The sequence below is a fragment of the Euprymna scolopes genome, chromosome 30, assembly GCF_053919585.1.
Source record: "Euprymna scolopes isolate OS-2025 chromosome 30, ASM5391958v1, whole genome shotgun sequence".
Taxonomy (NCBI): domain Eukaryota; kingdom Metazoa; phylum Mollusca; class Cephalopoda; order Sepiida; family Sepiolidae; genus Euprymna; species Euprymna scolopes.
The window spans coordinates 17,228,138-17,241,996 of NC_136511.1; the positions used below are offsets into that span (position 1 = coordinate 17,228,138).

A 13,859-nucleotide genomic window follows, 5' to 3' on the forward strand; every position below is an offset into this window, starting at 1 on the left:
TATCTTGTCAAACGCAGGAATCATTTTGTCGAACTCGAGAATCTGCACAGAATTTCAAACAGAACCCTTCATTTAATCCACAGAGTAGTATGCTCTCATTCCATCAGCCATGGTTAGGTCATAGTCATAAGTAATTCGCAGTTGTACTGTGAATGTAATGTGCACTGAAGATTGAACCTTCAACCTCCAGAAGAGTGTCACTTACAACTGAATTTTACTATGTGCTTTATCTACCACGTCACAGGTATTTGCAAGTTTGGCAGAAAGATTTCCAAGTTCGACAAGATACATAGGAAGAAGGTCGGAGGTTACATCCACCGAAACATTGTGAAAATAACACCCACGATGAAAATAGTAGTGCAAAAAATCCAAGTAATACAAATAGTCTCAAAGGTTCACTTTTCATGGATTCAAAAATCTCCGATATATTTTATTGGATGCGATCCTCGGAAAGCAGATACTTCAGCAAGATTGGCTTTAGTAAAACGGAATTTTTCACTGAAGGTTAGAATAAGCAGAAAAGTGGAAAATTCATTAGAAACTAAAAGAGTAGAATTAGAGCTACGTGTCAGGATATAGCATTACGGGCAGGAAGTCTGCAGGGACATATAAAGATGAGCTGATCAAATCTTTATCTTGTTTCTAAACTGCCGAGAAGAGTGGTCATGTTTAGGAAAGGTGATTGAGATTGTCGGACTGACTTCCTCATCTTGGTTGTTATAGTCACAACGTTTCGGCCGTTTTGCCCTCCATTTTCATCCATTTATTTGTTCATATTTTTCTCAATAACTACGTCTTGATTTTTTTTTAAATTTTGCACAAACATTAGTTATCGTGAAAGTAAATTTTTCACTTATGAAGAGGGACCTTGCATGCTCTGCTTGTTTTTTTAAAATCATTCCAATCATTTTTTTCTCTGTCTTTTCTTCCAGACCATGCGCAATGGTGGTCCCAGATTTCGAACTGATTTGTGAAATTATGTTAGTGGCCGAAGGATTTCTTGATGCACGGCTTCTTGCCAGGAAATTTATCACATTGTACAGTTTGTGTAAAGAGCTTTTGTCAAAACAAGTGAGTTTTCTTCTTCTTTTTCTTCTTCTTCTTCTTCTTCTTCTTCTTCTTTTTCTCCTCCTTCTTCCTTTTTTATTTTTGTAACTGAAGGGGACGGGTCACCGCTTATCAAAGCTCAAAGACCACTCGAGGATAAGGATAAATGAGTGTCAGTTGGACAATGAGACAACACTGTGATGGTCAATAATGGGTAGTGTTTACATAAAAACGGCCATGTTATAGTCAGCTGGGAAGTAACCCCCAGGCATTGTGTTCCACAGACGGGCAGTTCTAGGAAAGAAATTTTGCTTATAAAATTTACGTTTGGAATTTAGATGCAGATAATAAAGGAAATTTTCTTTGTCTTCTATTTCTAGTTGGGCCAGAATATTCATAAGTTATCTCTCTTCAACCATATCCAAGTTATCTACCCTGGACTATATTAACCAACGAGGGAATGAACACCACTTCCAAAAAAACAAACTACCTAATTCTAAGTAAATTCTTCTTCTATAAGTTAGTATGCCCATAGTGTCCTTCATGTTTCAGTCGGCAACCATTTCCATCTCATTAACTCAGTATTATCCTTCAGTATCCTTCAGTAACTTTTAGCCTTTATAAGTTGCGATCTAATAGTAAAAAAAAATCGAATGGACACTTCTGAGGAGCAAATCCATTCTGGTTCTGCTTGCAAGTGTAAAAACATGGAAATTTAAATCGCAAAACAGAAAATGTTGGTCATGTGAAGAAGGTGGGGGGGGGGGACAAAACAATGACAATACATAAAAAGGTTTTTGAAAAGTAAAGGCATTAATCCTTTTTTCGGAATCTACGCAACCCTAATCATTTAATGAAAAGTAAATGAATAATGAATGTTGCGTGGAAACACTCACTCCAAATTAATTTCTTAGATATTTTGATCTGTTTTTACTCACCAGTTCTATGGAGTGGATGTGTTATCTTTCTTTAACCACATTAGAGTTATCTTCCTCTGAATAATACTAGCGAACGATAAAATGCACTCTCCACTTTTGAAAAAAAAAAAAAAAAATATGATCCACTCTACACAAGGGATTAAGAAAACACATTCAGTTTCTGTCATTAAATGGGTGATGTGGTGAGGGTATGCCAAAAACAACGTCAATACATAAAAAGATTTTTTGAAAAGTAATGGTAACATTCCCTTTCGGAATCTACCAACTCTAATCATCTAATGAAAAATAAATGTTGGGTCGGAACACTCACTTGCTCAAGATTATACAACACTATTGTATTTTTCATTGGCTTTTCTCTTCTACCTCAACTGTTCTACATTTAATCCAAGCACTCTCAGTAATTCTTTTAACGTGACCAAACCAAGAAAGTATCCTGTTCTGTTCGACTAGCTCTTTATCTTTACATCTAACTCCATTTCTCATCCAACACTTTTCTCATTATGCGAGTAACTGCTGTGGAACTTTCTCTACTAGTTGCCATTGTACGTTCACAAAATATCAACAAAGTCTACATTATTCATTATTATCTTTCTCTATTTGTTTGCCCTGACAATACGTGTATTTTTGCTATTGTTCGAGACAGTTAACATAATATTTAAATTAATAACTACGCCTGTGATTTGCACCCATTTATGCATCCCGTTTCAGGTCTTGTCCATATTTCTCTTATATAAAAAAAATGAAGAAAACTCTGTATGGTATATATATCTAAGACACAAAAATTAAATTAATTAAAAAAATACTGATAGAACATTACATTTTCGCATGATTGGTGGCGTGTTTCTATCGGTATTTTGTCTAATTTTCGATTTTTGAGCGATTATGGCTCCAATGAGGCACCCATTTTGTTTTTCGTTCTAACACGATAGGTATTACGTTATGTTTATTTTTAAGTAAAACACTTTAAATAAGTTAAAACACTAAATATGTAGTAAGGTAGGTAGAAGAGTAACTTAGCTTGCTTTTGGTAACGTTTATTTGTTGTGTATTTATGTTTTTCTGCCGCTTTTTTCTGCTTTGTTGACTATTCTGGAAAATCATCAAACCTTTTGAATAAAATGCTTTATGGAATTGTTGCTGTTAATGAAAAATTATATTTTGATTTAGGATCATTATGATTGGGGTTTGCGGGCTATCAAATCAGTCCTGGTTGTGGCAGGTTCCTTGAAGCGAAGTGACCATACACGACCAGAAGATCAAGTAAGTTGTAAATTAGAAATTGATGTGCGAGACGAAGGAGCATAGAAAAATTACTTTATTCGTTTGGCTCATTCTTTTTTCTTCCTTCCTTTTCCCTTCTTTTATGACAGATTGGCGTTTCATATTTGATATGTGATTCAAACGAAAGCTAAAAAAAAAAAAAATGGCTTTAATTGCTATCCATTTTTTCTCAATTTTATTTAGATTCGTTTTCCCCCTCACTCCCAAAAGTAAGTAAGTTTTCACAGGAACGAGTTAACTCAAGCAATAAAAATCCTTTCAAAATCCAACAGTAACAAAACTGTTTAAAATAACAGCTCGGTGCCAACTTAGAAACTCGTACAAAACAGTAGTTTTAATTCATATTAATTTTCATTCAAATAATTTTTCCATCAAATAATTTTACATTCACATAATTTTTCATTAATAATTTTTCAGTCAAAATTTTCATTCATATTAATTTTCATTCAAATAATTTTTCATTCAAATAATTTTACATTCACATAATTTTTACATTCAAATAATTTTTCATCTACATAATTTTAATTCATAATTTTTCATTCATCTAATTTTTTATTCATATAATTTTTCATTCACATAATTTTTACATTCATGTAATTTTTCATTCACATAATTTTTTGTTCCCAAATTTTTCATTCACACAATATTTACATTCACATAATTTTAAAATCAAAAATTTTCATTCACATAATTTTTCATTCACGTATTTTTAAAATTAAATTTTTTCATTCATATAATTTTTTATTCACGTATTTTTCGTTCACAATTTTTATTCCCATCATTTTTCATTCACATAATTTTTTATTCACATAATTTTTCATTCACATAATTTTTCGTTCCCAATTTTTCATTCACATAATATTTCGTTTTTCGTGCACAATTTTTCATTCACATAATTTCTTTATTCACGTAATTTTTCGTTCACAATTTTTAATTCAGATAATTTTTCATTCATATAATTTTTCATTCAAATAATTTTTCATTCGCAATTTTTTATTTAGAATTTTTCATTAACATAATCTTTCATTCACATAATTTTTCATTCACATAATTTTTCATTCACATAATTTTTCATTCACATAATTTTTGCGTGTACAATTTTTCATTCACATGATTTTTCATTAACCTTATTTTTCATTCACAATTTTTAAGTTACAATTTTTCATTCACATAATTTTTAATTCACATAATTTCTCATTCACATAATTTTTCATTCACATAAGTTTTTCGTTCATAATTTTTCATTCACATAATTTTTCATTCGCATACTTTTTCATTCACATAATTTTTTTATTCACATAATTTTTCATTCACATAATTTTTCGCTCATAATTTTTCATTCACATAATTTTTCATTCACATAATGTTTCATTCACATAATTTTTCATCAGCATCATTTAAAAAATAAATCTTCTGCTTTGCAGGTATTGATGAGAGCCTTGCGAGATTTCAACCTTCCAAAAATCGTCACCGATGATTTACCCGTGTTTATGGGACTGATTTGCGATTTATTTCCATCCCTTGATGTCCCCAGAAAACGAGACATGGAATTCGAGAAAAATATCAGACAAGCCGTTGTTGACCAGAAGTTACAACCTGAGGACAGCTTTATTCTGAAAGTAAGAGAAAATCACGCGCCATTATTTATATATATATATATATATATATATATATATATATATATATATATATATGGGGGGGGGACAGGCAAGTACTTTTTGACGGACAGTCTTTTTAAAAATCTACCAAAAATCAGGTAATTATCCAATCAATACGAAATTTTCAGCGATTATTAAGAGAAGAATGAACTTTATAAGAGTGCACTTATTTTTCATAAACAATATTTACATATATATATATATATTTTGCTTATAAACCCCCTTGTTTTGAGGGGATTCCAAATATGCTTAAAATAATCATCTGAAACTGAACAAAACATATTATGTTGTTGTAAGGGACGGGATTATAGATAAAAAAAAACTTGTTTGTATACCTTATTTTGATGTCTGAATATCAAAACTTCAATTGTGTTTAATTATCCCGCTTTTGAGTTTTGAAGTGTGAAATTTGGTGAATATGTTAAGTAAAATAATTAATTTAAGTTAAGAAAAACAAAAAAAAAAATTTTTTTAATATTTATACGAAAAAAGCCATTTTAAAATCTTTGATAAATAAATTAACAATTTCTTCTTAGCGAGCCGAATAATGCATGACCATTATTAAACAGGGCATGCTTTGAAGAATCGATACAAAAAAAAAAATTCGATAAATATTGTGCCCTTTGTGTTAAAAATATCATTATTTTTTTTCGATCAAGTTTGGAAACGTTTGCCGCCTTTCGACTACGGTGGACCAAACGCGCTAAAATAATTTTTTTTTTATTCTGCTTAAAATTGCCCCCCTCCCCATTTTGGAGAGCCTGGCTCCCACACACATACACATTAAAAACCAAACTCATACAAATGGTCACCCATCTGGTACTGGCCAGCCTCAGCGTTAATAATACACTGAAATTTTCGTCACTGAAAAATAAGTTTTTTTTTGGCTTTTTGGTCTTCCGTAGTTTGCTTTTTATCAAGCACAAATGTAAACAGTAATCAAATCGACTCGAAGTAACTGGTTGCCTATATGAATAAGTGGAATTATTTGAAATTCAGGTACTTATATTACATTATTTTTGCATATTCTCATAGAAAATCACCCTAAATCTTAGTTAGACAAGAAATAAACAAATTAATTCTTTCAAAAACCTTTCTTTCTTTCTTTTAACTATTTATATACGTTTTTTGTGCAAAACAAAAAACGCCAATTGTTAACTTTTGGGGGAAAATTTAACATTTAAAATTTAATTAAAAATAGTAGAGTTTTACATTATTCTGCTTTCTATATGATAAAATTCAGGGTTTTATCTTTCTGGAAAAAAAGTTACTCAGAAATAATGGCTTTTAATAAATGTAATTTCGTTTTAAAAAACAACAACAACTTGATTTTTCGGCCATTTTTGGCGGTGCTTAATATATATATATAATTTTAAAACAGTAATCTACGTCCACGCGTGTTTCGAGTTAATTAGCTCAACTGTTTCTAGGGATCGAACTTCAGACCATGTTTCCACAGTCCGGCGCCTTAACCGTTAAGCCACGAACCCTAGATGAATTTACCGTTTATTTTTATCGCTTATAAATTTAGATTTATTGTTCTTGTTGTTTTTTTTTTGGTTTTTTTTCAAACGATAGATTCGGTTAATATTGGCTTCGCCTCGAAGCTCGATTTTTTGTTTATTTACTTTAGAAAGTCACCCATAATTTTTTGGGGCGTATATATATTATGTTTAAAACAGTAATCTACGTACACGCTAGTTAATTAACTCTCATCAGCGTAGAAACAGTTGAGCTAACGCTGATTAGAGTTAATTAACTCAAAACACGGCAATATTAACCGAATCTATCGTTTGAAAAAAACAAAACAACAAATATATATATATATATATATATATATATATATATATATATATATATATATATATATAGAGAGAGAGAGAGAGAGAGAGAGAGAGAGAGGGAGATAGATAGATAGATAGATAGATAGATAGATATAAATGGACTCTCCTGTTGAATCCCGGAATCCCGACGTATGAGGGCCCTGTCGGTGGGGCATTAGAATACACCGACTGCCCCCTTGCAGAGGGTAAAAGTCCCTCAATGGGGGTCCTGGATATGACCTTAAACTATATCCAGTGGTGAGGCCCCAGCTTGTGGGCTTTGGGGAGTGTGGAGACACCCTTTAATTACCATTGCTCCCAGGTCCACTCTGACCCGGAGTGGTAGTACCTATAAGGGTCCCAACTATGGATTAAATAGAAACCGACGTGAAAACAACAAATATATTCTATTAAAAAAAAATTTCTTAAATCTTTGAATTCGGCATTAAATAACCCGAAAAGGGTTTATATGCCGTAAAACAAAAACAACCAACCAACCAACCGACGTATGAGGTTTATACAACTACTAAGTTGCTCGAAATCCACACAGATGATTTGTGTCTAGCGGTGAAGGTTTTGTGCAGAGCCATCCTAACTTTTTGCAGCCAATGCTAACCTCAGTCGGTGCAAATCATTGCCACAAGCCAAAGCAGACAGTAGACCTCAGCTTTCACATTAGAGTTTTCATTCTTTTAGATGCAATTCTTGACAAAGATTAAGACAGCATCTTTTAAACACGCTCCACTTAATTGCCTGAAAAGTTCTACATCAATATATACAAAGCCTAGTATTCTCAAATTGTCACCCGCCTGGTACTGAACAGGTTCATCGTTGCTTAACTTGGGTAACCTAACGAGAATTGGTGTGTCAACGTCCTTATGCTATATATATATATATATATTACAAGAAGTCTATATTCCAAATTCCAAGATGTTCATCTTACCGTTTATTATTTCAGTGTCTTAAAATATTCAATTTTTTACAGCACCTGTTTCTGCCCTAAGAAACAATCATATAATTATTATGTCATTTTAAAAATATTTTCCGTCCTAACTAATCAGAAGAATAAGAATTCATCAATTTTAAAAGAAAATAAAAAGAATTTGGGCATGATTACATGAATTCAAAAATCTGAAAAGTAGTTGCAGTTGTATATATATATATATATATATATATATATATATATATATATATATATATATATATATATATATAGTGTTATAATGGAATAATTCCAGGAGGTAATCCGGGTATGAGAGCTCAATGTGGTAAACAGAGCAATAACATAAAAATATAACACGGAAATTACATAATTGTCGATTGCATCGACAATTATGTAATTTCCGTGTTATATTTTTATGTTATATATATATATATATAAGCTGCCTGCTTTGCTAATGCTAGTGTGTATGTACTAACGTGTGTGCAAGAGTGTCCAGTAAACAATGTGTATATGCTGCTGCGTTGTTTTGTAGTTCGTAAAAGTAAGGAATTCTTTCTAGAAGGATATTGGGTACTTACGGGATGGGCCTCGGGAAGGTTGCCAATGTTCCTAAATGAAAGTGTTTTTTGTGGCACCGACAGGGTTTGAACTTGGCACACCCAGGTTGACAGTCCGCATCAATAGCCACCGAGTCACCAGATGATAATGATGGTGCTGCTGATGAAGATGATGCTATTATGTTATTATTTTTTCACAGGTTGTCCAATTGCAGGAGTTATTTGACGTGCGTCATTCAGTCTTCATCATTGGGAACGCAGGCACAGGTAAGAGCAAAGTATGGACTACGCTGTTGCAAACGCATCGCAACTTGAAGAGAAAACCGATTGTTGTGGATTTGGATCCGAAAGCCGTTACGAATGATGAACTCTTTGGAATCATCAATCCGTCCACAAGAGAATGGAAAGACGGTAAGGACAACGGATATATATCTTGAATTGAAAACCATGTTTAATTTCAGAAGACTTTCCGATGGGTAGCTATTCTGTACAAGTCCTGGAGATGAAGAATTTTCAGTGAGTTCTTGAACGTGTTCTTGAACGTGTTCTTGAACGTGTTCTTGAACGTGTTCCGTACAAATAATGGAAATGAAGAGTTTTTGGCAGATAGCTGTTTTATATAAGTCTCAGACTAAAATTTTGCAGCCAAAGAGCAAATGATCTTGTGCTGACATGAAAAATTATGTGCAGGAATGCCAAAAATTCAATATTTTTATGGAGCATTTCTGATTTCTGATTGGTTGCTAGAAGAACGTGCCTCCATCTGATTCGTCCGTTCCTATTGCCAGTGCCTATAAATAGGACCTTCCAATTTTCGGTGATAATACCCTCCTGTTTATATAAAAAATATTGCAACATTATACATTTCACATTTTTTCAATTTATTTACAATCGCAGATAAAAAACGGAATTTGCACACCGTGTTATTTTTGTTTTTTATTTTATTTTTCACTTTTTTCGCCTCAAATAAGGCGTATTGCCACTTGGACATGAAGCGCTGCTAATTCGGTGATTATGTGGGGAGTTGAGCATCGAGATGTCTGTTTATGTTATATTTAAACCTCTTCATGTTAATGCGAACAGGAAAACAAGAAACAGGAAGGGAATTCAAAAGTCTAACAGTCAGAGTGAATAAACTATTAAAACTGTTCACACTGAAACACTTATCACAATATTCTGTGGATCCATATTAAAAAACCTTGTTAAACTTTGTGACATATTTCCATTCTATGGAGGTCAGGCGCGAACGAACACCCCATAATTTTATACCATATTTCTTCAAACTGACACATAATTATTAAAGTATACTTACGCAGATAGATATGAAAAGTCTTTATTAAAGTTTGTGTCTATTTCCATTCTATGGAGGCCAGGCGCGAACGAAGACCCCACAATTTTATTATACCATCCCTATTTAAGTTAAAACGTACTTATCAAAGTATTATTATGTACTTCTATATCAAAAACACTTGTAAACGTTTTTCTTTAATTTTTTAATTTTTTATTTCCATACTTGTGGACCAGGCGCGTACGCAGACCCCACAATTTGAAAGAATCATCAATATGCTAGATCAAACATATCCATTCCTGTGTCTCGATACATCTTCTATCATTATATGTGATCGGTTTTCTATAATAGTCAACCATATAGGAGCCTATTCGTGACCAGACAAACACACACACACTATATATATATATATATATATATATATATATATATATATATATATATATATATACTTGAATGCATCTGGCTGCAATGTTGTCTGACAGTGAAAATAATTATATATTCTCTCACATATTCTTAAAAATACTTACTGCTCGTAAGGATAGGCTTGTCGTGATGACATCCCTAGCGAATATAAATTCCTACTAGTGAGACATCGACTTGTTTTAAGGCTGATTGCGATGATCACATCCCTTGTTCGAGACGAAGGTAGGTGCATTCCACTGTCGGATTTCCTTGATCTATGATAGTTAATAAGACTTTCTTGTGTGCGGCGCGTTGCTCAGTTGGTAGAGCGCTTGCCTCGCATGTAAGAGGCTCGGGTTTTGAATCCTGAGTTCGGATGTATCTAACTGATGAACCCAAATGAGGGCGAAACTCGAATCTTGGACTTCCGGTTTGTTGGCTTTCGTGTTTCTTATATATATATATATATATATATATATATATATATATATATATATATATATATATGCATATATATATGCATATATATATGTGTGTGTGTGTGTGTGTGTGTGTGTGTGTGTGTGTGTGTGTGTGTGTGTGTGTATGAGCAAACAGTTAATAAAATATGTTAAAAAAAACACTTTGAAATGAGTTAAAACATTTAATCTGAAAAGGAAACACTAGATAAATGGATAGTCCTTAATCCGCGGAGTTTCCAGGAAATACTCTCCTTCTCATCAGAGGGTAGGAATTAACAAAATGCGGGATCGGATTTTGCATGCAGAAATATTTGATGAAACAACGAGTAAGTCAAAGATCTTACTTGAAAACAAAATAAGTTAAGCAGAGGGAATATGGTAAAGAAAAAGGTGATTACACATGAATGGATAGTCTGGTGGAAGATAAAAAATCCAGTGACGGTAAAATCCAAATGTAAAACTTCAAGAAAGTTAAAAGAATAACTTCAAGAAAGTTAAAAGAATATATATATATATATATATATATATATATATATATATATATATATATATATATAAAGTTAAAGTATATATATAAAGTTAAAGTTAAAAGAATATATGTATATATATATATATATGTATGTATATGCATATATATATGTATGTATATATATGCATATATATATATATGTATATATATATGCATATATATGTATATATATGCATATATATATGTATATATATATGTATATATATATATACATGGTACTGTTAGTATATATATACATATATATATATATATATATATATATATATATATATATATGCTGAAGATAGTCTAGTAAATTATATTATTGGCCCCTTTTGTTAGGAATTAAAAAAGTTCTGATCTAATACATATGTTGGGGTTGGATATGAGTAAAAAAATGTTTACAGTTTGTTGACCTTGTGTCTGACATGTTTCTTTTTTATTTTCCCGCTTTTTTTCCTCGCAGGCCTTTTTTCCGTAATAATGCGTGATTTAGCCAACATGAGTGGGGATGGTCCGAAATGGATCGTTCTTGACGGAGATATCGATCCCATGTGGATTGAGTCCCTCAACACCGTCATGGATGACAACAAAGTGCTGACCCTGGCCAGTAATGAACGTATTCCTCTGACCCCTTCTATGCGCCTGCTGTTTGAAATCAGTCACTTGAAGACTGCAACCCCTGCCACAGTATCCAGGGCCGGGATTCTTTATATTAACCCCGCAGATCTTGGATGGAACCCGTAAGTTGATAACAATTTTTTGATAATGTTTCTGGATTTTTTCAGATGAGTGTTACGCATGCGTGGTGAGGCGGGAGTGATGTTGTCTTCTCATTATGAGTCAATGTTCAGATTTACGGCACCTCAGCCCCTTTTAGAGGGGTTTATAAAATAAAAGCAGAAACATACCTTTTTCATCTCTTGAAAATGTCGGCTCGCCTAGAACAAAAAGCTCGTTACAACAAGGCCAGCCCCATTCTCTCGACAATTGGGACTTTATTTGTTTCACAGTCGAATGTTGCGCCTCTCTTCTCTGCCTATCCTTAGAAGGAGGTTGGAAATTTCTCTGTTGATTCATCTTCCATGCAAAGCTACCTCTCGCCGCTACATGAGAATCTTCTGACGACTATGTTCGTTGAACTCGAAAACTCGAACTCTAAACTAGAATTCCCCAAGCATGTGTGCGTGCCTCCTTTTTATATTAGGGATAGGATGTGCGTGCGTGATCTCTGATCGGATGCACCTGACGCCAACGCATTCACAACACGTCAGAGCGGCGTCGCCGGGTTTGATGAGTCTTAACTTTTTTACCCCCATCGCATCCAAAAGACATCCCACACTAATCGCGCTTTTCATGGATTCCATAACATGAGGATCATTCATGTTATTTGGATGATTCGTATTATTCTTCTCAACGTCTCAGTCGATGTGACCTCCGACCTTCTTTAAAGTGTATCTGGCCGAACTCGGGAATCTTTCTGTGGAGGGTAGCATGCTCTCATTTCATCAGCTATGAGTGTGTAAAAGTCCCAAGTAATTCTAAATTATATTTTGAATGTCGCTCGCATTGAGGATTGAACCATCAACACCCAGAAGTTTAACATACAAGTTTTTTTTTATGATTTCATTCTTTGCTATTAATGTTCCTATTTAGTTTGCCTTTCCACGAGGGCAGAGTTAGACACTAGGGTCGATTTTTAATGTGGAGAAAAGGAACAAAAATTAAAAATTTTCTCAGTCGTGAAGGATTTCTCGTCCACTAACCGAAAACCAAAAAATTGACGTGTAGCATGAGAACAGATACTACACTTTGAACTTGACTCGAAGGCCAAGTAATACATGTTATCAAGAACTTTTCTTTCGTTTTTTGTGTGTGTGTGGGGGGGGGGGGGGTAATAAAAAACCGTTACATTTATTTTTTTAATAAAAAAATGTGCTTATTTAGAATTGCAACAGAGCGCATATGCGCGTGTGAGAAAATATCAGCAGGAGTTGTAGGAAAGCTGGCTTGCAAAGATATAAGCAGCAGTAGCCAATAAAGCACATATGCAAATTAGAAAATGTGCGCGGGCTTGCATGACAAGGAAAAGAAAAAGGATACCACATGATCGAGAAGTAGCAAAGTCTACACTGGAGAAGATGGGCGTGTAAAATCGCAGGCAAGAAATGTCTGGCTAATGCTAGCATGAGATTGGAGAGGAGGGAAGAAAAGTGAATCGGGCGAGATGGACGTGTGACTCCGTGATCATGGCGAGATATTTTTAAGCTGGTGTCGAGGCGGCGGGGTTTTGTTAATCTTATGGCAGACGAAATGAACAGTTAGAAAAAAGAAGAAGCACATATTGTTTAGAAAGTAATTTTTGTTTGGTTGTTCCTTTTCGACTGTACTGGACAGCGTGGGGGTTCAAGAGAGGTTTGAAGCAGAACGAACACGGTTCGAGTGTAATGACCACGTTACAGAATTACATTTACTAAAAAAGCAAGAATGTAGAAAAATCTTTATTTATTATATTTATACTCGTCACACAATTACTGCCATATTCTAAAAATAACGTAAAATTGATCAAATAGTTTGCTTTTTTTTACAATTAAGATAATCGAATTTTTTCAAGCAGAATGGGATCTTACATTGTCACGTATAAAAATCATCTGAAAGCGACGTAACAATGGTAGTTCATTTAGCCATGTCGACAAATGATTATCCAAAAAGGCTATGTACGCATTGCTGGTAAGTTTACACACTCTCGGAACTTGGAATGGTCCAACCAACTTATCCACAATAATTCCCGGCCTAAACATGATGCCTCCACCTCCTTGTTGGCGATGAACTCTGTAACGAGTCGGAGTCCCGTTCGGGTTTCAAAATTTGGTCCATCTATCTGGACCGTCAAGAGTAGCATAAGATAGGACCTGTTGGAAATCCATTTTAATGTAATTCTGTGTCCAAG

At 33.6% G+C, this 13,859-nt stretch overlaps 1 protein-coding gene across 1 annotated transcript in view; it reads left to right on the top strand.

Moving 5' to 3' along the window:
• The window catches only part of LOC145254676 (dynein beta chain, ciliary-like), a 249,325-nt gene that overhangs the window by 132,834 nt on the left and 102,632 nt on the right, over positions 1–13,859 (top strand). Inside the window, exons 29-33 of the mRNA XM_080113323.1 lie at positions 933–1,071; positions 3,153–3,245; positions 4,691–4,885; positions 8,448–8,658; positions 11,376–11,652. Of these exons, the coding sequence (XP_079969449.1) occupies positions 933–1,071; positions 3,153–3,245; positions 4,691–4,885; positions 8,448–8,658; positions 11,376–11,652 (915 nt within the window). The remainder of the gene's footprint in view (positions 1–932; positions 1,072–3,152; positions 3,246–4,690; positions 4,886–8,447; positions 8,659–11,375; positions 11,653–13,859) is intronic.